Source organism: Diceros bicornis, chromosome 35 (assembly GCF_020826845.1).
Source record: "Diceros bicornis minor isolate mBicDic1 chromosome 35, mDicBic1.mat.cur, whole genome shotgun sequence".
In the NCBI taxonomy this organism is placed as follows: Eukaryota; Metazoa; Chordata; class Mammalia; order Perissodactyla; family Rhinocerotidae; genus Diceros; species Diceros bicornis.
In genome coordinates this window covers 9,963,480-9,991,479 of record NC_080774.1, presented here as the reverse complement: position 1 = coordinate 9,991,479, position 28,000 = coordinate 9,963,480, and the positions used below count along the sequence as shown (strand labels likewise).

At 49.8% G+C, this 28,000-nt stretch overlaps 1 protein-coding gene across 1 annotated transcript; it reads right to left on the bottom strand.

The window, feature by feature from the left end:
- Positions 1-75: 75 nt before the first annotated feature.
- Positions 76-28,000, bottom strand: ALDH2 (aldehyde dehydrogenase 2 family member). Its single transcript, XM_058531434.1, has 13 exons — positions 27,863-28,000; positions 17,502-17,606; positions 16,233-16,373; positions 15,044-15,123; positions 12,847-12,958; positions 12,219-12,347; positions 11,639-11,752; positions 9,553-9,655; positions 8,811-8,995; positions 6,003-6,167; positions 4,168-4,325; positions 3,019-3,133; positions 76-484 (listed from the first exon to the last, which is right to left on the bottom strand). The coding sequence occupies exons 1-13, from the start codon at positions 27,983-27,985 to the stop codon at positions 452-454; spliced, it is 1,563 nt and encodes a 520-aa protein (XP_058387417.1). The 5' UTR covers positions 27,986-28,000; the 3' UTR covers positions 76-451.

Here is a 28,000-nt window from a genome sequence, read left to right as displayed (position 1 = left end):
CTCGAAGAGGGGACGGGAACACCCGTGTGGTAGCATTTCCTTGGGTCACTGAGATGGAAGAAGTTACTCAAACAGTGAAGAGCAGCACTGTTTTTAATGAGTTTTAGTCCAGAATACAAAGCAAGGTGCTAGCTGTTGCCTCAATGTTAACACAATTTTAAACAATGGCTTTTTCTTCCCCCATAAAGGCAAGTTACAGAAGCGTACCAGGTGGACAGGATGAGACATCTGAATCTATGTTTGAAAAATCACCCTGAAAGCTAGTAGCACTTTTTACCCCACACCCACCCCATTTATTAATTCAAATTCTGGGACTTTCTTGATCCAAGAGATTTTGTGGGAGAATTTCCCTTTTGAGACTTTTAGCATGCAAGAGTCATCTTTCTTGGTTTTGTTGCTCATCTCATTGAACTTTCTGTCACTGGAGGAGTAAGGAAACCGGCCTGGTTCTTTATGAGTTCTTCTGAGGAACTTTGATTGTGACCTGGAAGAGGGTGCAGAGAAGTAGTTAAATCTTCACGTTTCCCTGTGGTCTGCAGGCACCCTGTGCTGGGTGCTGCCTGCCTAGGAGCAGAGGGCTTTCCTTACTTCTAACATCTCCATGGCCCACTGGCCAGTCCCAGGAACCGCCAGGGCTGTGTTCTGCATGAGATCACACTCTGCCTCCCCTTAACCCAGTCATTTTTGACTGTCATGGGGTGGAGGGGGGTGGGGGTGCTACTGGCATCTAGTGGGTAGAAGTCAGGGATGCTGCTCACCATCCTACACTGCACAGGACAGCCCCCTACAACAGAGAATTATCCAACCCCAAGTGTCCATACTGCCCAGGCTGAGACCTAATCTAGATCCATATTTTCCTCCAAAAGAATCAAAGCAAGGAAAAAATAATGTGCTGAAGCTCACAGGTGTCTCAATGTGTTAAGCGGGAAGATTCCAGATTCAGATGGATTTGGGGTTAAATCCCAGCTTTACCTTCTGTGTGCCTCATTTCCTCAGCTATAAAATGGGATAACAACAGTATCTTCTTCATGGGGTTGTTGTGAGCAGTAAATGAGATAACACACATGAGGAAACCCAGCACAAATTCTGGCACAAAGCAAGCACTTGGTAAAAATTAGCTTAGGGGCCGGCCTGGTGGTGTAGCAGTCAAGTTCGCGCGTTCCGCTTCAGCGGCCTGGGGTTCACCGTTTCGGATCCTGGGCACAGACCTATTCACCCCTCATCAAGCCATGCTGAGGCGGCATCCCACACGGAAGAACTAGAAGGACGTACAACTAGGATATACAACTAGGTACTGGGGCTTTGGGGCGGAAAAAAAGAGGAAGATTGGCAACAGATGTTACCTCAGGGCCGCTCTTCCTCAAAAAAAAGAAAAAAAGTTTAAAGGAAGAAATTTTCTCATCAGACTCCCTTGCAAACTTGACTTCTCCTCTGGAAAATCTCTATTGTTGTTAGTATCATCACTTGAGTTCCCAGAGCTCAATATACAGGCATCTTTATCATGAACACTAAGCACAGTGCCTGGTGTGTGCTGGGCTGAATCAGCTTGGCCTCCTTCCCCTGCATCCTATACCCCTCCCAGCCATCAAGTCCTGCCCCTTATAGATGTTAGCTCAGAGCCGGTCTTCCTCAGCAAAAAGAGGAGGATTAGCACGGATGTTAGCTCAGGGCTGATCTTCCTCACAAAAAAAATTAATAAATAAAAAGTCCTGCCCCTTCCATCTTCAGAAGCTTCCTCCCGTTCTCCCCACATCTCAGTTCCTGAGGCCTCCAGACTCAGCAGCTCACACCTGATTCCTCCACAAGTCACCTCCATCACGCCTCTCCTTTCAGGCTCTCCCACAGCCTTCCAGTCAGTCCTTAGATACTGCAGTTCCTCGGGGCTCGGTCCTGGCCCTCCCTCCCACCTCACTCCACACCTAAATAATCTCGTCCATAACTATCGTTTTGATGAACAGTCACAGGCCAATGACATCTCAATGTCAATTGCAAATCTGGGTTTCGCCTCTCGTATCTATTGGAAATTTTTCAATAAATAAGCAAACATGTTTATTTTATTCCAGTGAGCTTCTTGAGAACAGAGTTTGAGTCTTATTGGTCTCGTTATTCTCAGGCTTACCACTGTAGGACTGAATGAAGATCACTGTCTGCCTTTCTCACCTGGCCCCCCCTTCTCACCCTGCTCCCCCTGGCTGGTTTGCTCGCCCTGAGCCTTCTCTTTTCCAATCCTAGGAAAGCCCAGCTCAGCCCATTTCTCACTCGCAAGTGAGAAATACTTGCATCACTTCCAAGTATGTTTTCTGGTTAAACTGTAATTAGTGTTCATTGTAGAGAGAAGATCATTTTCACTTCAATGTCTTTCTTTCCTGTCTTTTTCATATGTATAAATAAAGATACCTGAGTATCTATATATATGCATATATAGTTTTTAAATTGGACTTATACTGCATCTATTACTTTGTATCTGCTTGTTTACTTTAAAGGATGAGCATTTCCCATATCGAATATTCTGCAAGCTATTTTAATGGCTATTTAGTATTCCATGATTAGGATGTTCCATAATTTATTGGGCATTTAGGTTACAACTGAGTTCTCCCTCTTAGATAATACTGTGATGACTATTTCTGGAAATAACACTTGCCTTATATTTCTGCTTAGTTCTTCGGGCTATATTCCTACCACTGAAATTGCAAAATCCCTATGGGTTGGATTTGGGTATATTTACAGCCCTTGGCATCTAATGCCTCGTAACTTGATTCTCATTAGAAGCTTTTCCTCGCTGCTTCGCCCACTGGGTCTCTCTTTTCTCTCAGGTTTTACAGAGCGTGGTGTCTAACAAAGCCCAGCAAAAGACTATGGGGGCAGAGTGGTCATCAAGTGCTGGGTATTTCTCCCAGGACAGAGCAGAGACTGAGTCTTTGCCCTCTTTTGCAGCTCCTCTGGCTTAAAACAAGAAACTAGTGATAAATACTGATGGACTCTCACGACAGAGAGGGCTCACAAGGGGCCCATACTCACGGTTTTCACTTCGGTATATGCCTGCAGACCATACTCTCCCAGCTCGCGGCCGTTCCCAGACATCTTGTAGCCACCAAACGGTGACTGGGCCCCAAACACGTCATAGCAGTTGACCCTAGAGTTTGAAACAAGATTTCAGAAGTAACTCCTGGAGAACCTATGTCATACCCCACAGACGGCCTGTATTGCTCTAAAATTTTACTGAGAAAAAAACCGATGGGTAGAACCACAGCAGTAATCAGCAATGTAGGAGTCGAAAGCATGCCACGTGAAATAAAGCTGTAAATCATCTTCGTCCTTCCTGATGTGGTCACAGATGGACATCAGTCACAGGGTGCACTACATGACATCTTTCCATTTTAATGAACCGTTTTTTCTAATTCGGTGCTAAACTTCTTTTGCAATTTTTAAAATTTATTAAATTTTAATTGAATTGGAAACTCACCATTTTAAAGTGTACACTTCAGTGGTTTATAGCGTATTCACAATGTTTTCCAAGCTATCACCACCAATTCCAGAATATTTCTGTCACCCCAAATAAAGACTATTTCTATCACCCCCAAAATATCATCATGAATAATCTGCTGTGAACATTTGGGTACACTTTTTTGTGCGGACTTATGTTTTTATTTCTCTTGGCTATATACCTAGGAGTAGAATTGCTGGGTCCTATGGTAATTCTATATTTAATTTATTGAGGAACTGCCGGACTGTTTTCCATAGTGGCTGCAACATTTTACATTCTCACCAGCAACGTGTGAGGGTTCTAATTTCTCCATATCCTCACCGACACTTGGCATTTTCTGTATTTTAAAATTACAGCCATCCTACTGGGTGTGAAGCAGGTGCTAAGCTTTTAAGACCAGTGTTACACAGGTGTAGGCCCTCAGCCCTGGTCTCCTGCAGAGCTTGATAAGGAGCCCCAGTCATCCATCTGCTTGCCCAAGAACAGCTGCATGGGCATATGCACTGGAGGGCAGTTTAATCTCCTGGAGGAGAGGGGGCAGGAAATCTCTAACCTATCGCTGTACCACACCCTGGCCCAGGAGGAACTGAGCCCAGCACCCCTGGGATGTGAGCACTGGATTCCAGAAGATCCTGGCTTTGGGGATCCCTCCTGGGTGGTGGGGGCTGCAAGGAGGCTCTTACCACACAGTGCCAGCCTGGAGGGCTTGGGACAGATAATTGGCTTTGTCCAAGTCCTTCGTGAAGACAGCTGCAGCCAGCCCATACTTGGAATTGTTGGCTCTCCCAACAACTTCCTCTATGGTCTTGAACTTCAGGATCTGCATCACTGGCCCGAAGATCTGGGGTGAGAGAGCAGAGTGGGAGGGCGTGGCAGACATGGAACCAGCCGCTGTCCAGCTTTTGCAGCACTGAGCAGATGATTCCAGATGTGGTAACGAGCCCCCAGACATACCCTCACAGTTCAGAGAGACGACAGCCCCCGAGCTCACTGAAACAAAAGGGAGGCAGGCTAACGGGCTCTGGTTATTGTCTGTGTGCTGCATGCTTTACACACCTTATCTTATTTCTAAACAGGCCTGCAAGGTGGGGTTCCTGGCACGCCACACGTAGATTTAGCGTCAAAGAATTTAAGTCAGTCATTCAGCAGGGCAGACACTAGACACTGAAGAACCAACTGTAAACAAACAGGGTCTCTACTCTCAAGACATTCCAGGTTATCTGGTACTTTCCCTGCCCTATTCCCAGAGTGAGCCATTTCTTCAAGGGGTCCTCGGTTCTTTCAGTGGACAACAGTATTTAGAAACCAAGATGTCAGAGCTGGGTGTGCCTGTTGCTCTCAGGGTGTGGCTGCTCTCAGCCCTCTCGGGACAGCACTGGGGGGAATGGGCTGTAAGTGATCACAGTATAATGAGTGATTAGAATGTGCCCATTCCAAGCAGTGTAATGAGTGGTGGGAGCCCAGAGGAGATACCTGGTTGGACTTAGTTGGGGAGGAGGGGTAGCAGGGAAGGCTTTGCAGAAGTGACAGGACAGAAGCAGAAACTGGCCAAACCACAGTGGGGGAGAGGAGCAGGGAGGAGGAGGGAACCAGAGTTCCAGGCACAAGCACACCCAGTGCCCCTTCTTACAAGCTCCCCTTCTCCACTAAAGGGAACTGGGACTTCTTGGAGAAATGGCTGACTCCAGGACTGGCGAGTGTCAAGACGGAGGTGGGAGAAGACTGCCAAGAGCTCAGCACAGTGGAGCAAGGACTGTGAGACGGGGCATCATGTGCTTCGGGCACTGGCAGGGCAGAGGGACCCACCTCCCCGCCCTTCCAGAAGGCTGATATTTGAGATTTCAAAAAAAAAAAGCAGCAAAGTATTCATGATGGGAAAAGAGGCCGAACGCTGTTGGACTTGCTTACTCTGATGTTGCAACTAATATTTTATTTTGACTTATATATGAAAAGGGATGACACTATATTTTCTCTACATAGGGCCCCTAAAGGGCTTAATCCAGCTGGGAGAGGTGAAGCAAGTCTGAGCTCTGCAAGGGCAGAAAATTTTGGATACCTCTGGATCCCCAAGGTCTGAGACTGGCACACAGTAAGCATCAGGTAAATATTTGTGAAATGAAGGAATGCAACAGAGCTGCTGCCCTGTGTCACGAGTGCCGAGGGGGAGAACACCAAGGGAATCTTGTTGTGTGGGGAAATCAGCCCTCTGGTCTAGTCCAGTGTCTTGCTTATTTGAAGACTGTGAGAAAGGCCAGGCAAAGTCATTCTTTGACTCATGGCTTGGAGGAACCAGAACACAAGGGGCCTGTAGGCTATGTCAGCAAATTTAGAAGTTCTCCCAGACAGCGGGTAGCCATAAGAGGCTGCAGAGAAGAGTGACAAGATCAAATGTGAACTGTAAATAATCTGTCCTAGGCATAGAGCCAGGATTTGGCCCAAAGCCACTGTCAAGATACTGGACTGAACTGTCCGTTTCTCCTCCTGAGAACATTCCCCAGGGTGCTGGCCCCACACTAACCTCCTCCTTTGCGATTGTCATGCCGTCTTGCACGTCTCCGAACACAGTGGGCTGGATAAAGTAGCCACGGTCAGCAGCTGCCCCTCCACCACACAGCAGCTTCGCCCCCTCTTCCTTTCCAGATTTGATGTAGCCAAGGACCTTCTTAAACTGAGTTTCATCCACCTGTGAGGTAAGGAGCCCAGAGTTACAGAGATGCTAGAGCCAGACCTCTCCTAGCTTCAGGCTTAGCGCCACACAGGCAAGGAGGCAACTGGGAAATGGGCCAAGGTCATGAATAAGCCAGGCTGGATGAGGAAACACGAAGGGCCAAAAACGTAAGAAAAAAAGTTCAACCAAGCTCATCAGCCCTCAAAGACATGCGTTTCAAACCCAGTGTTTATTTTCCAACTATGACATTACTAAAATTTATTTATTTGTTTGTGAGGAGGATTGGCCCTGAGCTAACATCTGTTGCCAATCTTCCTCTTTTTGCTTGAGGAAGATGGTCCCTGAGCCAACATCTGTGCCCATCTTCCTCTATTTTTTTTGTATGTGGGACGCAGCCACAGCATGGCTTCACGAGTGGTGTGTAGGTCCTCGCCCGGGATCCGAACCTGCGAACCCCGGGCCGCCAAAGTGGAGCACGTGAACTTAACCCACTATGCCACCGGGCCGGCCCCTGAAAATTTTAAATAGTAAGAAAATACATTGATGGCAAGGGTACATTACATACACTGTAATATTGATACACTGTTAGAAGGAATGTTATACATCAATTATATCTCAATTTAAAAGATGGACTGTAAGCTAGTATAGCTCCTTTGGCAGGTGGTTTATTAATGTTGGTCGAAAAATTAAGAACGCATATGCTTTGACCCAGCTATTGAACTTCTAGGAATTTATTCAACATGTGACAAAGGCACTTGAATGAGGATATTCACTGGGGAGCACTTTGTAAAAGCAAAAAACGGAAACAATTCTAAGTATACATCAGTTGAGGGGCTGGTTAATATAACTATGGTTCATCCATATTCTGTGTTGTCATCAATAATAGATCTGTGAACTAACTGTCACAGAAAGACAGCTTAAGATATTCTGTAAAGGGGGAAAGCTTGTACAACAATACATATTATATAATCCTATTTTTGTTAAAACAAACATACAAAATGTAACTCTGTGTGTGTGTATGTGTGGTTACCTATGGGTAATGGACGTGGAGGGGAGCAAGGGGGTCTTATTTTTCACTTTAAATACTTTTTTATTAAATTTTTTATACAAATTTGTATTACCTTAATAATTAAAGAGCCACAAACCACAAAGAAAAACAGGACAGAAAAAGATATAGGGATCCATAGCAGCACTATTGACAATAGCCAAAAAATGGAAACAACTCAAGGATCCATCAACAGACGAGTAGGTAAAGAAAATGTGGTACGTCCATTCAATGGAATAGTATTCAGCCATAAAAAGGAATGGGCTATCAAATCACAAAAAGACATGGAGGAAACTTAAATGCACATTGCTAAGTAAAAGAAGCCAACCTGAAAAGAAAAAAAAAGACAGTCTGAAAAGGCTAAATACTGTATGATTCCAACTATAAGACATTCTGAAAAAGATAAAACTATAGAGACAGTAAAAAGATCAATGGTTACCAGGGGTTGTGGCGAGAGAGGGATGAAGAGGTGGAGCACAGGGGATTTTTAGGGCAGTGAAACTACTCTGTATGATACTGTGATGGTCGATATGTGTCTTTATACATGTGTCAAAACTCATAGAATGTACAACACCAAGTGTGAACCCTAAGGTAATAAACTATGGACTTCAGTTAATAACACTATATCAATATTGGCTCATCAATTATAACACATGTACCACACTAATGCAAGATGTTAATAATAGGGGAAACGGGGTGGGGGTGGGGGACCTAGGGGTATATGGGAACTCTGTAATTTTAGCTCACTTCTATAAACCTAAACTGTCAGTTAAAAAAAAAAGGCTGCCTTGGCCAGCCCTAGAGGCTGGGGAGTGGACCCCAGCAGTGCAGCACCCTCAGGACAATGGGGCCTGCAGAGAGGCACCCCTGGGCCCCAGAAGTGGGCTCAGGGCCACGTGGGCAGGGACTTGTGGGAGATGGGAGCATTCCTGACCCCTTGGACGCCTCAGGCCTGGGAGGGGGTGGCTGGAGGAGGCCACCGCAGGGCCCTGTGGAGAGTGAGCCCAGGGCAGGCTGGGTCTAAGGACAACGCTGGAAAAAGGACCAGGATGTGAGAGGAAATGGTGGAGAGAGGCACTATATTTCTTTTTATTATAATTATTATTGACTATAGCTCTATTGATTAAAATGAATACACTCTTATGGCAAAAAAAAAAAAAAAAATTTTGTTTAAATCCAATGGGTCAGAAGAGTATAAAGGGAAATCAAGTCCCTCCACCACCGCTGCCGTGGCCCTCTGCCCCACTCCCCCAAGATAACCACGGTGAACATCCGCGTGTGTCCAGGCTCATGCATTTTTATGGTGGCCAAGGTCCAGGGACCATGCCTTCCCTTTGCACAGACACTCTTAGTATTTATTATGTGTATGTAATCTACAAAATGCTTTCCATGGTTAATTTCCACTGCACAGCCACCCTGTGAGTTAGGAGGGGTGGGCGTTAAGGATGAGAGAATGGCGGCTCAGAGAGGGCATGCGGTTTCACAGACACACAACTGGTACAGGGCAGAGCTGAGACTTGAGGCCAAGCCTGCCTGACTCTGGGTCCAAGGCCCTTCCCGCTTCTCCATGCTGGCTCAGGATGCCCAGACCTCCTGCCAGCTGCTGGGCGTACCTGTGGCCCCTGCTCAGTCTGGCTGTCAAAGGGGTTCCCGACCACACGAGACCTGGCCCGGGCGACGCTCCGCTCCACAAACTCGGCGTAAACATCCTCCTGCACAAAGGTCCGGGAGCCTGCACAGCAGCACTGGCCCTGGTTGAAGAACAGGGCAAAGTGGGCCTGCTCCACAGCCCAGTCCACTGGGGAGGCAGAAAGGCAACTGTGAGGAGAGCGCCCTAGTGGCTGCCTCAGCGCCTGCTGGGTGCCAGACCCCGTGTGGGCACAAAACAGACCCAATCTCCCCCTTCTCGGAGCGTGGACACACAAAGAGCAGCGGTCATAACCCACTGTGGTAACGGAGCCGAGGGTGGCCAGAGCACCAACCCAGCCGACCTGTGGTGGTCAGGGAAGGCTCCCTGGAGGAGGGCAAATCTGGGAGCTCCTAAGCAGGACCAGGAAAAAGGATGTGATGGAGGAAGAGCAGTCTGGTCTGAGAGGAAGCGTGCGGCACAGTTGGGCAACTAAGTAGCTCAGCCTGGCTGGATCGCAGGGAGCAGAGAGGAGAGAAGCTGGGAGAGGGGCCGAGGCCAGGTCGTGCAGGCAGAGGGCCGTGTTGAGGAGTTGGGCCTTCACCCTGCGGCCCTGGGAGCAGAAATCGATTCCAGGGGATGCTAAGGACTGGGGAAGTGAGGAGAACCACTGTATGGACAGCTAGTGGCTGCCTTCAATGCCAGAGCTCCTCCCCATGAAAGCTTACTATCAGCGTCTGACATGATGATGTTGGGGCTTTTTCCTCCCAGCTCCAGGGTCACTTTCTTGAGGTTACTGCTCCCCGCCGCAACCTGGATTAGGTGGCCAACCTGTAGGAAAGCAGAGACAGAGACACGCTCTCAGTGGGGGTAAAGAGCCAAGTGCTCTCAGAGACACAGACAGAGGACCCCACCACTTGAGGGAGCAGCTGGATTACAGCAGACCTGGAGAATTTCACCAAATCTGGCCATCACTGCCCCACCCCCTGAGCTCCTAGGATGACAGTGACAGTAACAAAATGAGCAGAGTCACAGCTGTGTGGCTTCTATGTACTAAGCACCTCCTACAGAGCAGGCACTGTGCTAAGTACTTTGTGTGCATTAAATTCAATCTTCGCAACGACCTCAGAGGGTAGGGTGACTCTTTTCCTTGATTAAGAAATGCAGGAGCTGCGGCTCAGCGTGGTCAAGTCACTTGCCAAAAGTCACACAGCTGGTAAATGTGGAATTGGAATTCACACTTGGGCACCCTGAGTCCGGCACCAGTTCAGACCCCCTAACCTGCCTCCTTCCCGTGGTGTTTTGAGTGTGGTCCCCCAGCACATGACACCCTCCGTGAGGGCAAGAATGAGTGCTTCTCACCTCCATATTCCCAGAGCCTGGCACAAAGCTACCTCCATACTTATTTGTTGAATGAACACATGTGTCTCAGTCAGGAAACCATCCCCTCTGCAAGATGCTCAACATCCCCTTGAGGCGTTAAGGTCACTGGTGACTAAGCAAGGAAAGAACCACATTATCTTGGCCACTGTCCTGCCCTCCCGGAACTGCCCTCGCTGCAGACAGACTGAGTGTTTGAAGGCATCTTTATCTCAGGCGGACTGTGTGAAGATCACATTCGCTACACCATTCAGTGTGCCTTCGCTGAAGTCATGTGATGAAGCCTTCCAAAAATTCAGGGATAGGAAAAAGTTACCCCTTCAGAAGGAATTTTTTCCCTGATTTCAAGGAAATTATGTTAAGGAATCACCAGGGATCTATTCATCTGTGTCTCTCTGGGGCCTGGCATGGAGCAGCATAACAGCAGCCCTCACTCACTCACTCACTCACTTATTGAGCATTTACCCTGGGCTCCACCTTTGCCGAGCGCTTCATCAGCTTTGTCTCACTCACTCCAACCTGGTGAGGTGGGCACAGTTATTATCCCCGTTTTACAGATGGGGAAACGGAGGCTTCAGGAGGCTAAGTGACTTGCCCAGGCTGCACAGTTAGTAAGTGCTGCTGAAACAGTTAGTTATCTTCTCCGCTACACCATACATATTGTCTCTGCTGCAGAAACACTGCCATCCTCATTTTAAAGACAATGAACAGAGCCCCAAAGACATTCAGTGAATCACCCCATGTCATCACCACAAGGCTGGGATTTGAACTCATATCCTTCCAGACCCCACACTCTTTAACTGCCAGGGCAGTGCCAGTCACGGAGCCTGATGTGGCAGAGAGCTGTGACCTTTGTGAAGTCTAAACAGTCACAGACCATTTATCCCACGTGGGACACCGGCCCTACAACAGCAGCTGGAATTGGCTGGTCAACCAACCCACAAAGGGCTCAACCCTGCACGGTCACTCCTGGCACACGTGGGGCCCCTCACTCAAGCCACTCAGAGGCGGCCCCGGGGCAGACCCCCACACGGTACCCAGAGGCTATTCTTGAATGCATCATCCTTTTTGTTTTTTTAAAACATTTTTCCTTTTAAACAAACTTTACTGTTTTGGTAGGACTTTTTTTTTTTTTTTTGAGGAAGATCAGCCCTGAGCTAACATCCATGCCAATCCTCCTCTTTTTGCTGAGGAAGACTGGCCCCGGGCTAACATCTGTGCCCATCTTCCTCCACTTTATATGGGACGCTGCCACAGCATGGCCTGACAAGTGGTGCGACAGTGTGCGCCTGGGATCCAAACCCGGGCCGCCAGCAGCAGAGCACACGCACTTAACTGCTATGCCACGGGGCCGGCCCCAAATGCATCATCATTTGAGGACAGTGGGAGCTTGAGCCAAACGTAGCACAGGTTGAGGTCCTGGGGATGCCTTACCTCGGTGGAGCCTGTGAAAGCCACTTTGTCCACATCCTCGTGGGAGGCGACAGCAGCCCCAGCTGTGGGGCCAAATCCAGGAACTATATTGACCACGCCAGGGGGAAAGCCAGCCTGTGGGCAAACAGCCGGGGACACTGCGAGTCATTCTCCCGTTCCAAACAGGCTGGACAGGGGAAAACACATCCCTTCCCGGAGAAGCTGAGACAGTGTGCCCAGGACACAGGGGAGCAGAAACCAGTCTTATGGGGTACCGCTCAGGAATTCTAAGTGGTACAGCAAGGAATCTGTTTCGTGGGGTTCCCTGTGGCTGTTGCCCCTTCCACCATGGCATTCACTCAGAATTATTTTCATTCTTCAAAGGGGGCTTGCAATGAAACCCAATGTAGAAAACAGGTAGGAGGGGGCCTCTATGGCTGAAGTGTGCTGAGAAGGGGTTGGGGGGCGGCGCTCAGTCCCTCTCTACAGATACCCACCTCCCTTGGGTATCTTTGGCGCCCCTGAGGCCCCTCCTCAGAACTCCTATAAAGCTAGCCCATACACGGGCATTTAGACGTCAAGACGGACACGAGCCACACACCTCCTTAACCAAGTTGGCCACGTAGAGGGCGGTGAGTGGAGTCTGCTCGGCCACCTTCATCACAACCACGTTTCCAGTTGCCAAGGCTGGGCCCAGTTTCCATGCTTGCATCAAGAGTGGGAAGTTCCACTGCAATAAACAACAGCCGCTCCCGAATCTAAGCCGAGAGCTACACTGGCCAACAGAAAGCGGCACCCCAGAGGAGAAGGAGCACTGAGTTCTCGGAACCCCTTGTGTTCCCCCCAGCACTCAATCGTAGGTCTAAGACAGACGGACCAGGCAGGTAGTGGATGATGATAGTAGCGGCTCACATTCATTAGTGCTCTTTACATACTAGGCACCATGCTAAGTCATCACATTCAAGCCTCCCTACCGCCCGAAGACAGGTACCATGTTCACTTCCGCTTTTCAGATAGGGAGACCGAGTCTTAGGGGGATAAGTGACTTGCCCAAGGTCACAGAGTTCACCCGTGGCAGCACTGGCTTTGTCAAAGCCCCTGTTCTCAACCCAGGCCACCTTCCGATGCCACCCTGCTGACCCTCCCACCTTTACAGTGAGCCTGAGACTGCTGCATCTCACGGCACTCCTGATAAACCTTCCTTTGTTTATTACGAGGCTAACACTCACCGGAATGATCTGCCCACACACCCCCACGGGTTCATGGCGGGTGTAGCTGAAGAAGTCTCCATCGATGGGAATGGTTTTCCCATGGTACTTATCGGCCCAGCCAGCATAATAACTTAAAAAGAAAATATCCAAGCTGAATCAATGACTGTCAGGGACCCCTGTAAACCCCAACAGAAACAGAAGACCCAAACTGGTCCAACGGGGTCTTTCTGATAATTGCCCTTGCTGTTGGCTTGTTCCCAGCAAGACTTCAATAAGCGCTAGGGTCACAAGAATCTACTCTGGGTAACTAACCTCTAAGCCCCAGAATCACCGGAGTACATGTAAAAAACACCAAATTGCAGGCGCCCACCTCCGACCTACTCAATCTGTTTCTCTGGGGCAGAGGCCCAGGAATCGGTATTTTTAATAAACATTCAGATTATTAAACTGTGATTGTTATACCAGCCCAGTACCAGAGATTATCATCTGAGAACCACGGATCGAATCTGGTGGAAAAGTGCAAACCTATCTAACAGTGGGCACGTCCTGTGAGCACTGTACTAAGATTGAGTGAACCAGAAACCAATCCTCAACTGGGCCCCAACTATCTAGACACACAGGGACACCAGTGACAGAAAAGCCCAGCAAATTAGAGCTAGGGAGATCACAACAGTCATGCGTTTACAGTACGTAATGGTTCTCAGGGAAGTAGGAAAATGAAAGAGAGGGAAAGATGAATCATGTAGGGTAACAGACGGATTTCTGAGATGAGTGCGTCTGGCAAGGTTAGCCTGACCAACGTTGACCTGGGTTTGAACACGGGTTTGTGGACCTGGGGAGAAACATAGCCAAGGAGTTGCCAATCCCCATAAGTTAAGGCATCGCTGCTCCCTTCCCCCCAGGTCTGTATCACATGCATTTTGCACGCCTCGGAATAGTTCTTGAGTCAGCACAAAGGCATACAGCTCAACCTCAGGAAGGAGTGGGGCTCTGCCTGAGATTCACCAGGCTGCTCTCTCTGGGGCGTCCTCACAGAGCGTTCTCGGTCTTGGCACTACTATCATTTGGGGCTGGAAAATTCTTTGCTGTGGGGGCTGCCCTCTGCATTGTAGGATATTGAGTGGCAGCCCTGGCCTCTACACACTAGATGCCAGTAGTGCCCGCCCCGCCCCCCCCAGCTGTCCTCCAAAAATGCCTCCAGACACTGCCCACTGTCCCCTGGGAGACATGACTGACCCGGTGGGAGGTAACTACTGTTCTGTTGTCCAACTCCTACTTTTCTGGCACTGCTTCTTCCCCTCCATCTCTGTCCACATGGTCACAGGGGAGCAGCCATTATTTGCACAAGGATCTGTCCACCCGGACCACAGCTGGTCAGAGTGGAGGCCCGCCGATCAGGGTCCCTCCCCCAGGAACCGGCATTAGGACTCAGGGATTGCAGCTTAGTCTGGCTGGGATCACGCACACAGAAGCAAAGCTCAGATGCCGCCCACGTGGGGCAGCCAGCTTCCCAGGGTGGTCAAGAGAAGCACGAGGCCGGGGGGCGGGCCGGGCAGCCGTGAGACTCAGGGGCCTTCTGATGTGAGACCCCGACTCTCTGTACTGCCCGCGTTAGGCTAAGTCTCTAAGTCTCTGGCAACCCAAAGGGCTGTGACAAAGCTCTTACTCCTCATCTTGTATTTCCTGCTCATTCAAATGTTTATGTTTATGATTAAACTAAACCCAAAGCTAGCTAGAGGAAGGAAATAATAAAGACTAGAGCAGAGAGATGAAGTGGAGAGTAGAAAAACAATAGAGACAATCAACAAAAGCGAAAGTTGGTTCTTTGAAAACATCCGCAAAATTGACAAACCTTTAGCTAGACTAAGGGAAAAGGGGAGAAGACGCAAATAACTAAAATCAGAAGTGAAAGTGGGGACATTATGACCGACCTTACAGAGATAAAAATTGTAGCCAACAAATTATATAACCTAGATGATATGGGCAAATTCTAACTAAATCATAAATTACCAAAACTAACTCAAGAAGAAAGAGAAAACATTTATGACTAAATCACGATTTTGGTACTGAGGGGTTTCCCCATGAGATGGAGTCTAATAGAACAAGTTTCTCCAACTCCTGTGATCCTTTCACATTATGCTATTTCTTCCTCCCCAGCAACACCCCGGCCCCTTCGGCACAGCCAGAACAAAGAACAGGAAGCCTGAGCCCATACCGTAGACATTTGAGGACCATGTCCAAATCCACCAGGTAAGAGATGACGTAGGGCTTGCCATTATCCAGGGTCTCCAAGGCCTGAGAAGAGAACAAGATCAGCACAGACACGCTGGCACAGGAATGAATCAAAGCAAATGTGGTGACAGATAGCACGGAGGCCCAGTGTGGACAGAGAAGGGCTGGTGGCCCCTCTGTGCCCCTGAATGTTGCAGCATTTCTGGGCCACTGCCCCTCGCTCTCCGGAGGTGGGGAGAACGAGGAGGGGGATGGGAGGAATGATGCTCCCAACTTCTCATCAATCATTTCACAAACATGTTGTCTCACGCTGCTGCTTTAGGCTAGATCCAGGAGCTGGAAATACAGAGATGAACACGGAGCTTACAGAGCAAAAAGCCAGTGGAGAATGACACGAATCATTGATCACAAATGTCAAGAGAGCCAGAAGGTGCCCAACCCAGTCTGAGAAACTCTAAACTGAGATGCACGCTTTAGCTAAAACCAGGATATGTAGGAGGTAACTAGGTGAAGGGAAGGCACAAATGGTGATGAAGGGAAGAGCACCCCAGGCAGAGGGAACAGTATATGCAAAAGCCTTGGTGCTCAAAGAACCTTGGCAGTCAAGAAGCCGAAGGAAGGCTGGTGAGCTGAGCTGTGTCCAGCATGAGTTGGGAGATGCAGCCCAGGCAGGGCCTTATAAACCATGTGGAGGGGACAGGACTTTATCCTAAGGATACAGGATGCCACGGAAGGCTTAAGAGTAGAGTGCCATGGTATAATCTGCCTTCTAGAAGGTTGACTCTGGCTGCTATGTGCAGAATGGACTGGAGACAGGGCAGGGTATTCCCTCCTGGTTCCTTCTGCCTCTGGCAGCCAGGGAAAAGGCCCACACTCAGAGGGGCTCAGGGAGAGGGGTCATCCGGGGTGGGGGAGGGTCTCTCTCCTGAGAAGCCCTCCCATCATGGCTCCCTTCTCTCCCCTTGGTCTCCTCCTTTCTTAGCCAAACCGACAGCATCAAAGGGGACACTGAGAGGCACCTCTGGTTGGTGCAGGGGCATACCCCACCGGTGCCCAGCCTATGCCATTCTGACTAGTTCCTTGTCAGCAATGCAGCCCCTTCCTGGTGGTCCACGGGATGCTCTGAGCCCATTTGCCATATGGGTTGAGAGGGGAGAGGGCTGGGAACTCACTGCCAGGTAGGTGCGGTCCCGCTCAATCAGATCGGCCAGGCGGTTGAGCAGCTGGCCCCTGTCGGATGCATCCATGCGGCGCCAGGGCGAGCCCAGCTGGAAGGCAGCCCGGGCAGCCTTCACTGCCCTGTCCACGTCTTCCTGGAAAACAGCCACCGAGGCAGCTCAGGCCTTCTGAACAATAAGCACCTCCAAATACCACCCACCTGCTGCCAAACGCACCCACAGGGGCTTCAGTCAATGCCTGTGTCAGACCCTGCCGCCAACGCTCCCTCCCGGCCTCGAAGGCCTCCACTGGATGAGCTTCAGAGTCTCCTCTCCAGCAGGCACAGTGGGAAGGAGGACCCTGACAGCTTCCCTTTCCATATTTTCATTTCAAAATCCCCCAAACAGTTTTGGAGGGAGAGGCACTCAGGGGTCGCTGCTTAAAATTTGACCATTTCCCTTCTTCCTAAGAAAGCAAGCCTAGCGAACTTAACCATTCCTTCTGAGATGACCGGCAGTCTCCAACAAAAGCAGACTGAACCAGCCTCCCCCTCCTCGGGGAAGCGGTCAAGTCAACACAGTTAGCATTTTTCATATAGAGAGATGTGTACTAGGAGGTGAGGAGCATGGTTTTCATTAATATTAAGCACATTTCCCATCAGACCACCTTATAAGCCAGAAAAGTATTCACATTTGCTTTTAGCAAAGGGAATGAGGCCTTATTCATGAATGTAGAAGCCTGTCTTAAAGTGGAGGGCAGGAGGCATTCCTGAAGTATTTTTAATGCCTTTTCTATTTAAAAAAACATATTTTTACTAAAAGTCTAATTTTTAAATTTTAAAATTACTACTACTATTTTTCAATTACTACCAGTCTATATAATTGAAACAAAACAGACTACCAACAGCAAAGCTAGATCTCAGGAGACCCAAACTCTACTCAACAAGATTTCCATCTAGCTGTGCACCTCCCTTCTCTGACCTCCAACTTCCAGGTCTGGGAAGGAGAGACTGGGTTAGATGTCCTCAAATTCAATTCTGAGTCTACAAGTCCACAGCTGTATGAAGTACTGAAGACAGGTACCATCTAGCACCTCTGTCTGCAAGGAAGAGATCCTATTGATTCATTTACTCAAAAATGTTCCTTGGCATTTTTTAGTTGTAAAAGTAATACACACATGGTGAAGTTTCCATCATACAAAAACATACAAAGTGAAAAATGAAACCATCCTTGCCCACCCCTACCCGGCTCAGCCCCGCCCCAAGGAAAGTCACCACTTCTCACCTTGTCCCCTGCAGCTACCTGGCAGATGACCTCCCCAGTGGACGGATTGACGGTGGGGAACGTTTTCTTGCTGACAGCGTCGTGCCACTCATTGTTGATGAAGATCTACAATGAGAAGGAAGAAAGTTCTCAGGACCAGCTCTCAACCCAATACTGCCAGCAATGTAAAAAAAAAAAAAAAAATCAGAACAAATATGAATTATCTTCAGAGTGATGTGCCCTAGAGGTTAAAAGCACGGCCTTAGAGACAGTCTAAGCTGGAGTGCACACTCTGCCAAGTGACCTTGGGTGAGTCATTTGACCTTTCAATGCCTTGGTTTCTTTGACCTGGAAAATGAATAGAATGTTTCTACCTTATCAGTCATGTATATCTATTGCTGTGTAACATCAGCTCAAAACTCGGTGGCATAATGTGATTCCGTATTCTCTCTCACAGTTGTGTTCGTTGGTGGGGCTCAGCTGAGCAGGGCTTGCCGGGGCTGGCTCATGGGGCTGCAGAGTGAGGGTGCCTGGGGCTGGGTGTGCAAGACGGCTTCTTCCCTCACGTCTGGCACCACGTGGCTGCGTGGGCTTCCTGACTGCATAGTGAACTCAGGCTGGTCAGACTTCTCACACGACAGCTGGCTTCCCCCGAAGGAGTGTTCCAAGAGACCCACGCAGAACTGAAAGCTTCAGAAGTCACAGGGCTTCATTTCGACCACCACATACCACTGGTCAAAGTGAGTCCCAGGCCCAGTCCAGACTCACCGGAGGGGAGAGAGCCTCCACCCCTCCTTGGGAGGAGCAGCAAGGAACCTGCAAGCATCTTTCTTCTACCACACTGCTGCACAGCGTTGTTGTGAGGACTGAGCTAGGTTACTCTTTCATCCATTCAGCAAAGATTTAGTGAGTACCCGCCATGGGCCAGGCACTGTTCTAGGGCTGAGGGCACAGTGGAAACCAAACCCAACAAGGACCTTTCTCTCATGGGCACAGAAAATAAGGAAGCAATCAAATACGTGCAAAGGAGAAAAACAGGGTCCAGAGAGAGTACCAAATGGGGAGAGGATAGAGAACTTTAGCTGGGATGGTTGGAGAGTGCCTCTCTGAGAAGCAGACATTTGACCTGAGCCCTGAATGGGGAAAATGAGCCAGCCACGGGAATAATGGGAGGACAAGCAGTCCAGGCAGCAAGAATAGCAAGTACAAAGGTCCTGGGGCAGGAATAAGTCTGGTGAGTTTGAGATAAAACAAAGGCAGCCAGAGTTACTGGTGAACCAGGAAGGAAATGCTAGAAGATGGAGTCAGAGAGGAGAGCGAGTCCTGTGAAGCTCTCAGTTCAGGGCCTAGTGGCCTTCACAGTTGTTGTTGTTGTTGTGAGGATTAACAGCGACCAAGTCTGGGGAGAGACTGTATGCTGTTTTAATGAGGCCAATATCAGGAAGACAGAAGCCTCTTCATTCGCTCAGAGAAAGGGTCCTTACCCAGAGCTGCTTAACCAAGTGCCAAAGTTCACTCTCTGCTCCCAAGAGCCAGTGATGGCGTCAGGGGAGCACAGACAAGAAACCTCCCAGCAGGCTGCTCCCCCAGGCTGGGGAAGCTGGTCCTTCCCCAGGGCTCGCCAAGCCACTCTCTGCCTTCCTTCCTCAAGGGCTCTCCTTGGCCCCAGCATCGCAACATGGCCTGGCTCTGGCTCAGGACCCAGGGGAGTCGCCTCCAGTCACTCTGGGCCAGAGCCTGGGACCATAAGCAAGACCAAGCCACCAAGCAAAGCCCAGTGCCTGGCTCACGCCAGGGCCAGAGATCTCAGGGCCAGCGGGGCCTGGGGAGGGCTGGCCTGGCTCAGTGGTCATGGGCCGGGGTCAAGACAAGAATCCGGATGAATCCGGGCTCCTTTGCCCCTAGTTGTGTCACATGGGGCAAGGCACTTCACCTCCCCCCACCATCATTTCCTCATCTATAAAGTGGGAGTCACTACAGCACCCCCTCATCAAGTGGCATGTGAGGGTTCCAAGTGTTTGCGCTGAACCTCGCACAGAGTAGGTATGCAACGCTATGACAGTGACAGTGGTGACCAAATGGGTGACAAGGAAGGTGCCAGTCAGGAAAGGGACTACCAGGGGTCACTTTCTCCAGCTCAGATTTAGTATTTTGGAGCACCCCCTATCCCCCCATCACAGTGGAACCCGCAGCTGTGCACATACAGTAAGAGGCTTTGGGCGTTTGGCAGGAGAACGTGGGTAAACATCAGCTAGATGCTTTGAAATGTGTTTGTGTAGTTGCACGTTAGTGGGTCGATTACTCTAGAGAGAAAGAACACCTTTGTTTCTCGCCGCAGGAGGGCTGGGAAGCAGGTGATGGGTCGTCCCAGTGGGGGAACAGGTGTGGCAAAGAGTTCAGGCTTGAAGCCAGGTGGTGCCGAGCCCTGCACGAGTGCTCCCCTCTCTGAGAATCAGCCCCTCCTACTGGCGAATGCGGAGGAGGGGACGCTCATGGGGAGGAGCAGAGACGACACCCGTGGACCAGGGAACAGGGCTTGGCACGCTCTGCCTCCACCTGCTGAGCATCTGCTCCCACTGCCGCCCTGGGGCCCAGGCGCGGGGTCAGGTTTCCCAGCCTCACACCTAACTTCACTGAAGCACGGAGGCAGGAGGATAGGGAGCGCACAGAGGAGAGGCAGGCCACTGCGGGGGAGGTGAGTCTGCTGGTCCTGCACTACTCACTACTCCCTCCAACCCCCTTCCCCTAGCTGACCAGGAGGACGGTCCACCCAGCCACCTGCCTGTGACTAACATGGCTAACATTTACTAGCTACTCATGATGTGGCAGCCCCTGTACCAGGAGCTTTACGCGCTTGGATTATTCCCATTTAAACCTCACAGCAAACCTAGAAGGTAAATTTCATCCCCTCCTCACAGAGAAGGACACTGAGGCACAGACAGGTCAAGCCACTTGCTTGAAGGTCACAGCAGTGAGGGCAGAGCCCAGATTTGAAGCGAGGTCTTTGGAACTCCAAGGCCTGTGCTCTTTGCCCAGTTCTTCCTCCAACCGCAGCTTCCAGTTAGAGCCCAGGTCTGCCTTCAAGTAGGTCAGAACTCTTGTTTCCTCATCTCCATCTTTATGGTTTACTTACTGCTCTACTGCAGGTTTGATTTTGAGATTTTATTCTGGGCACTGTAAAAAGCACCAACCTCTACGCCAGACAGACCTGGGTTCGAATCCCACCTCTACCCCTCACAGGCTGTGACCCTGGGCCAATCCCTGCACTTCCAGATGCTTCACTGGTCCCTGGGGATAATACGTCTGGGGGCTGGTGTGGGGATTAAACGCACCAGCGAGTGTCAAGTTCCTGCACCAGGACCCCGCACACAGTGGGTCTCACTATCACAGTTAATAACATTACTCGATCCTGCAGCTCTCAGGTTAAAGACTTTTAGGAGCAAGGACCAGGGAGGTCTGTATACCTCTTTCTGTGCTGTTCCCTGCACAGCAGCCTGCTAAATTAGTTCGTCCTGAAAAGTTTTGTTATTTTGCAAAGATCAGGAAGTATGAAGCAGAGAAATGGGCCAGTCTGGCTAAACTCCCACTAGCCTCGCCCCCTCCTCCCTCGGCAGCGCCCACGCTGTCCCTTTCATCTGAGACTAGGACCCTGGCAAGTCCACGCCCTGGCATCTGTCTGCCTTTCAAAGCCCTGAATTTGCTGAGTCACTCTCCACTGCTGCATTTCAACAATCCATCCTCCCTTCTCGAGTGATAAAATAAACCTGGGTTTGCCTAAGCAGGAAGCTGGAGTTCCTGGTTCCCTTTTCCCAGAGCCAGACTTCAGTGGTCTCCCCTCTCTCCCTCAGTGAGGGGGCCGGGATGGGCACTGTTCTCACACCGGGCCTCTGCCGAAGTTCTGCTTCAAGAGAGGGCAGCTTCACAGAGACTTCTCTTGAATAAACAGACAGACAGACTCCAGGCCACAGGCTTCAGAACCTCCTGGCCGGAAACCCAAAACCTGACTTACAAAACATGCTTACACTGCTCCCCCGGGAGGGGGTGCCTCCCAACTCACACTTCCTCCTTAGAGTTTCTAGAAGCAGAGAGACACCAGGAGTTGACGCTTTGAGTCTGGACTGTTGGCAAAACTCAAAGAGCTTTTCCATCAAAATGCTCTATTTTCTATACATTTTAATAAATATTTCTCACTTCGTCTTGTAAAAGTTGGATTCGCTCATCCATGCAATCAGTACGTTTTAACTGAGTGCCCTCGCCATGCCGGGCACAGAGTGAAACAGCAGAGTCCCGGCTCCTTGAGCTCAGGTCCTGGGGAGGAGGGGCGCGACCAACAAAGGGAGACACAAACGCACAGGCGGCAGTGACACGTGCCACAGCGGGGACTCGAGGGAGCTTGGGGACAGGAGGACCCGAAAGGGCCCCCGGGGCTGCAGGGCGAGTGAGGGGAGAGCAGAGGGGGCTCTGGATTCCGCGCCTACTGTGTGCCAGGAACAGCGCTGGGGTCCTGCCAGGAATGGGACAGAGGCGGGGAGCAGCTGTGCTCTTGGAGATCATGGCGTTCACTTCGTAACTTGCTTTTCTTGGTAACAGTTTCTCTCGGACATTATTCCACAGGCAGATCCGCCTCGTTTTTTTGTTTGTTTTTTTTTCGGGGGGAGGGAGATCAGCCCTGAGCTAACAACCATGCTAATCCTCCTCTTTTTGCTGAGGAAGACCAGCTCTGAGCTAACATCTATTGCCAATCCTCCTCCTTTTTCTCTTCCCCGAAGCCCCAGTAGATAGTTGTATGTCACAGATGCACAGCCTTCTAGTTGCTGTATGTGGGACGCGGCCTCAGCATGGCCGGAGAAGCGGTGGGTCGGCGCTCGCCCGGGATCCGAACCCGGGCCGCCAGTAGATGAGCACGCGCACTTAACCGCTAAGACATGGGGTCAGCCCCCCACCTCGTTATTTTAAGCAACGCAGCATTCCTCCATGCGAACTGACCACAGTTTATGTAACCATTTCCTACAACGCACTTTTAGGATGAGCTTTCCCTCTTCCCGACAGAGCTGCTGCAGCAAACCACCCCTGACACGCACCATGGCAAACTTGGGGCAGATTCCCGTATAAAAATTAGACTTGCTGAGTTACAGGATAACATGAACTTTGGCTGCCTTGGGTATCTTGTTTTCCAGGCCCTGGTGGATTATGAACTGTAAATAGACACTTGGCCGGGTGGCTACGAAGCTAGGGACAGGGATAGCAGAGCTGTGAGCGTGATAGCAGGACGCCTGGAGGAGGCCTGACCCAGGTGAGGACAGAGCCGTATTCCAGTGCCACCTCCACTCCGCGGCAGCAGACAGTCATGATCTGCCCAAGGTTTCCAATAAAAGGTTAAATGACGTTCAGTAGCTCCGATTTAAGGAAGTAGGATACATTCTAGGAAGATTTTAGTTCAAGCTTTGATACGTGAAAGAATTAGGACTCTGTTACCTGGGAAATCCACATCCCTAGAATATGTTATTTTCGACAAGGGTGAGTGAGCAAATAGCTGTGGGTTTCTATCCTGGGGTGACTCCTGCTGGCACTGGCTTTTTCTGTGGCAGCAGGTAACTTCTGTCAGATAGAAAGCAGGTGCTATCTTTCATAATACAAGATCCCAAGGAGAAAAGTTCAAGATGAACATGGAATGCTACACACATTCACACTTTTCCACACAATCATCTAGAAACCTTGGGGTTAGTTTGGGGTTAAGGCCAAGGGCAGCCACCTCCCCCAGACTTGCTGGAGACATCGTGGCACCTGACCCCAGCCCTCCCCACCTCTCCCCACGCCCCAGGGCCTTTGTTTGCTCTGCATTCCTGTATTTTCACCACTTCCAAGATGGCACAGTGGGATTCTACTGTAGACTGTTTGCCAGGCGGGCAGTTTCAATATGTCAGTGTGCCTATGGGCTTATGTTTTGGCAACCTCTCTCTTGCTGCAATCGTTTCCCCTGGCCAACTTCAGCACTCCCTGCGTGTCCCCACATTCCTGTTCAGTTAACTCCCCAATTTTTCACAAAAAGGCCCTTTGAGTGGAAATACTGGGTTCCCATTCCTGCTACAGGAGCACAAAATTGTAAACATAGTTTCATAAATGGCAACCATTCATGCCTTCAACAATTATTTACTGAGCAGCGATTATATCCCGATCTCAGTGGTAGGAACACAAACACAGCTCCTCCCTTCTGATTCCAAATATTCGAGTCAATTGTCCCTTAAATATTTACCTCTTTGTCTGACCAGTGGGCCTGATCATGAGGCAGCACAGCATGCGGCTAAGGGCATGTCAGAGTCGGACAGAGCTGTCTGAACCATGGTTTCATACTTGCTACTTAATGTGACCTCCCTGAGCCTTGGTTTCTTCATCTGTAAAACAGGACAGAACAAGACCTGGCCTATAGAGTTGTTGGTAGGATGCAAAGCTGAAAACGTAGGGAGAGGTCCTCAGCACAGGCCCGATTGATCGCAAGTGATCAATTACCATGATCATTGGATCGGGGTACATATGCATGTCCACAACAACACACCTGGTCTCAATACCACAAACGTCCTTATAACCCAGTCACCCGTAACTCAGCGTGTTCCCAGAGATTCTGGGCGGGCAGGAGGTACTGAACGGCATTGGTATTCCCTGATAATCAACTGTTGTTAGAAGCAGAAGTAACCCAGGTAGGGCCAGTGAACCCTCAGATTCTCTGGGTTGCCTGAATCTACTATTTCTACCAAGGATCTTAAAACTCCTAATCAGGCAATAAAGCCAGTGGCATCAGTATGGGGACATTTCACTTGACTCACTCAGCACACAGCCACCCCACCCCACCACTTAGCCCAACAGAGGTTTTGGCTCATTCTGTAAGAATCTCCTGAGAAAAACAAGCAAAATCAAACTCCTGCTCTGTATATACTACCTGCTAGCAGGATTACCAGCAGGGGTGGATTATCGGAGGACTGTCGCTTTCTTTTTATATTTGCTTACAGGTTACTTACTTTTAAAGAAATAAAACATTTAAATAAAGCCAAAGTCCCGTTTAATCACTACCCACAAGCAGATTCCCTATGCAGCCCCGCCCGGGCATTGACCACCCTCACGCCAACGTGCATTTCTCTTCCAGAACATTTTTATACATTTTACGGGGAGGTATATCTACCCACATTCAATGGAAAGTTCGTGTTGAGTAGTTTTAATTAGTTTCATATCAGGCAGAGTGCTGGACGTTTTCTCCCCTGAAACACTGTTTTCGAGATCCATCATTCACACATCTCCAGCTAATTCCTTGTAACTACTGCCTGCATAGCATTCTTCCTTCCTATCCCTGTAACATATGTTGTTTATCTGTTTCCCCATGGAAGGCAAGCTGGCTTGTTTCCTAGGTTTTTGCTAATATAAAGTAGGAGGCAATGAACATCTGTACGCGCCTATGTGTATTTCCGGTGAGTTTCTACCTCACAGACTTCTGGAATGCTTGACTTTTTGTACTGAGGATGTATTACTGTTGTAATCAGAAAATTCTATATCGGGAGATCCTTTCTTAATGGCCTTTTCGTCAGTTCTCTCTTCAGTTCCTGAGTTCAGTTGGGGCCAAGAGGCTAAGAATAAAGACAAAAATTTAATTCACCCCAAACTCCCATTCACAACCTAGCTCATCCCTTCAGGAAACAAATTACAACTACAACAGCACCCACATAAAATGGAGTTGTATCACCATTATCTTGTAAGCTCAACAGCACCATTGCCATCCCCGCTCTTATTTAAGGCTGCAGTAAATACAGAGCCATGAATCAGGCACTTGCTGAGGGCTCTACAAGGATGACCCCACTTCATCTTCACAGCAACCCTATAACAAAGACAGGGTTTTCCCCCATTTTACAGATGTGGCAGCTGAGGTAGAGTTAAGTCATTGTACTCCCTCCATATCCCCTCTTCCCTAATTTTTCTCCATAGCACGGACCACCTTGCACCAAACTACCCATTTCACTTGTCTGTCTGTCTCCACTTTCCTGGATGAAGCTTCCCACGGGCAGCAATTCTTGTCTGTTCGTTGGAACGGAGGGTGCTGAGGACATGTCTGTTGAATGAATGAACCTGCCCAAGCTGATACTAGTGAGCGGCAGGCAGTCTGAGGCCAGAGGGCGAAATGGTGTCTAACAATATTCTTGTCTTATTATTATTATTATCTACCAACATGAAGTGGTGACGCTGCTGAAGGTGGAAGTGAGCCATCCAGAGGGGTCACGCTGCTGAGACCTCAGTCCCGCGGGTTTTCCTTTGAGTTGTCTTTCTAGATCTTAAGTACTCTCCAAGTCAGGGAAGAAAAGCAGAATGAAAAATGAAAATCAGTTTTATTGACAGAGGTGTGTCCCTGAAACCCGTCTAGGATGAGCAACATTGGTCTTCAGGAAGCCTGGCCGTCTTCAGCTCCCCTGTCGGGTCCCTGCTGATGAATCAGGGAAGAACTCCTCCTAAAACCTCCTTAACTAGCCAAGAAGTTTGCACCACCTTGCAGTCCCACCCAGGACAAGTAGACACAAGAGGACCCCAGGAAGGTGGGCCAAACCACACACTCTTCCTCTTTTGAGTTAAGAAATAGAGGGGGAAGGAGAAGACCTATTGCCTGTCCTCGCCCCCATCCAGGTGAGACCCCCAACAAGCTTGAAGAGCTGCATTCCCCCAAAAGCCCTCCGGCGGGAAGACCCAGCGGCTCAGACGCAACTTCAAAGCCTGTGCCAACAGTTCCAGACTCCAGCATAGTTCACTGAACTTCAAGGAAACAATACCTCCCAGGGAAATGTCCAGGTATGTGATCTATTTTGTACCTAGAGCCCCTGGTAAGAGACTCAAAGTTTTAGGATTAAACCTTGGCATTCTTGCCCACAGGGTTTGCAATAATGCAACACTGAAAACAGCCCAAAGAGCTGTCAGAGGAGCCAGTTCCAGCACGGTGGAATGCTTTACAGACCTTGGGAAGAATAAATCAGATCCAAATGTGCTGACTTAGAAAGATAATCCAAATATCTACGAAGAATATTTTATTGTTCAGTGAGACCCATCTTCAGTGTGAAAGATGACATGAGTGGAGCCACGTTAAAATAGAGCCAGAGCAGCCATTTCAGAGGAGTTGCCTTGTTTTCCGAATCTTCAAATTGGACCAAACCACCAACATTACAGGAAGACAGTAAGGACAAGAATAACTTGTTTGTAAGGACTGATGAAACTGGACTTTGCTGAGGACCGAATCGCTAACCAATCAATGAACCACAAGTCCAGCCTTTTGCCTGATGACAGAATCCCAAACCAATCTATGAAGTGCAATCCCAGCCTCACCTCATCCAGCACCAATGAACTCTTTTTTTTTTTAAAAGCTAATCAGCTGACTTTTTTTTTTTAACTTTATTTATTTATTTTTCCCCCCAAAGCCCCAGTAGATAGTTGTCTGTCATAGCTGCACATACTTCTAGTTGCTGTATGTGGGACGCGGCCTCAGCGTGGCCGGACAAGCGGTGCGTTGGTGCGCGCCCCAGATCCGAACCCGGGCCGCCAGCAGCGGAGCGCGGGCACTTGACCGCTAAGCCACCGGGCCGGCCCGCAACGATACTTGTTGCACAAACAAAAGAAGCTCTTTCCTGACCAATTTCCTTCTCTGTGAATTTGAGTACTTTACTCAAAGATCAAAAAAGAACATTCCTAAGTCCTGGTTAAGCAAGAAATCGGCCACTGGGAATCAGCGTCATCCTGGAAAGGCCTTCCTCGCTTTGGTCAAAGAATGCCAGCTCCTTGTGAGACGCGGACACCACTTGGGGACTGCGCCCCAGAGGAAGGTCCCCCCACCCCTGCCCAATTCCCAGCAGCAGAAGCAGCCGACTGGCCTTGGCCTCTCCCTCAGGGAACTGGAGAACCGTAGCCAAAAAGGACCCCTCCTTCTTTGTCTTCCTTTTAGACTTCCTTGGACAAAAACATGAGTCAAAGGGTAAAAGAAGGAAAAGACGGGAAAGTGCCTGCAAAGAGGGATTTGGATAGACGCGTCCTCTCGGTGGGTGGTGGTGAAGACTCTGCGCAGACACGGAGGCGCCTAAAAGGGCACGAAAGCCGAGGACGCTCCGGGGGAGAATGGAACCCCGAGAGCTGGCGCTGGAAAACGCGCGGCGGCCGAGGACGCATAAGTGGCCAAAGTCACAGCTGGGTAACGGACCCGCGGCTGACGGAGGCGGCGAAGGGGCCAAAATGCTCGCCGGAAGGGAAGGAGTGCGGAAAGACCAACCGCACCAATCCCTCGAGCCCCAGCTGGGTAAACTGAGGCCCAGGGCCTTCCTAGCCGGCGGGTCCCCCGGACAGAACAAAGCGCGGGCCGGCGGCCTGACCTGGTTGTAGAAGACCTCGGGCTGCTGGTTGGGGGCCGGCACGGCCTGGGTGGCGGCGGCCGACAGGAGGCGGCGGCCCAGGCGGGGCCCGAGGCCGGCGGCGAGCGCGGCGGCGCGCAACATGCTGCGGCGGGAGCT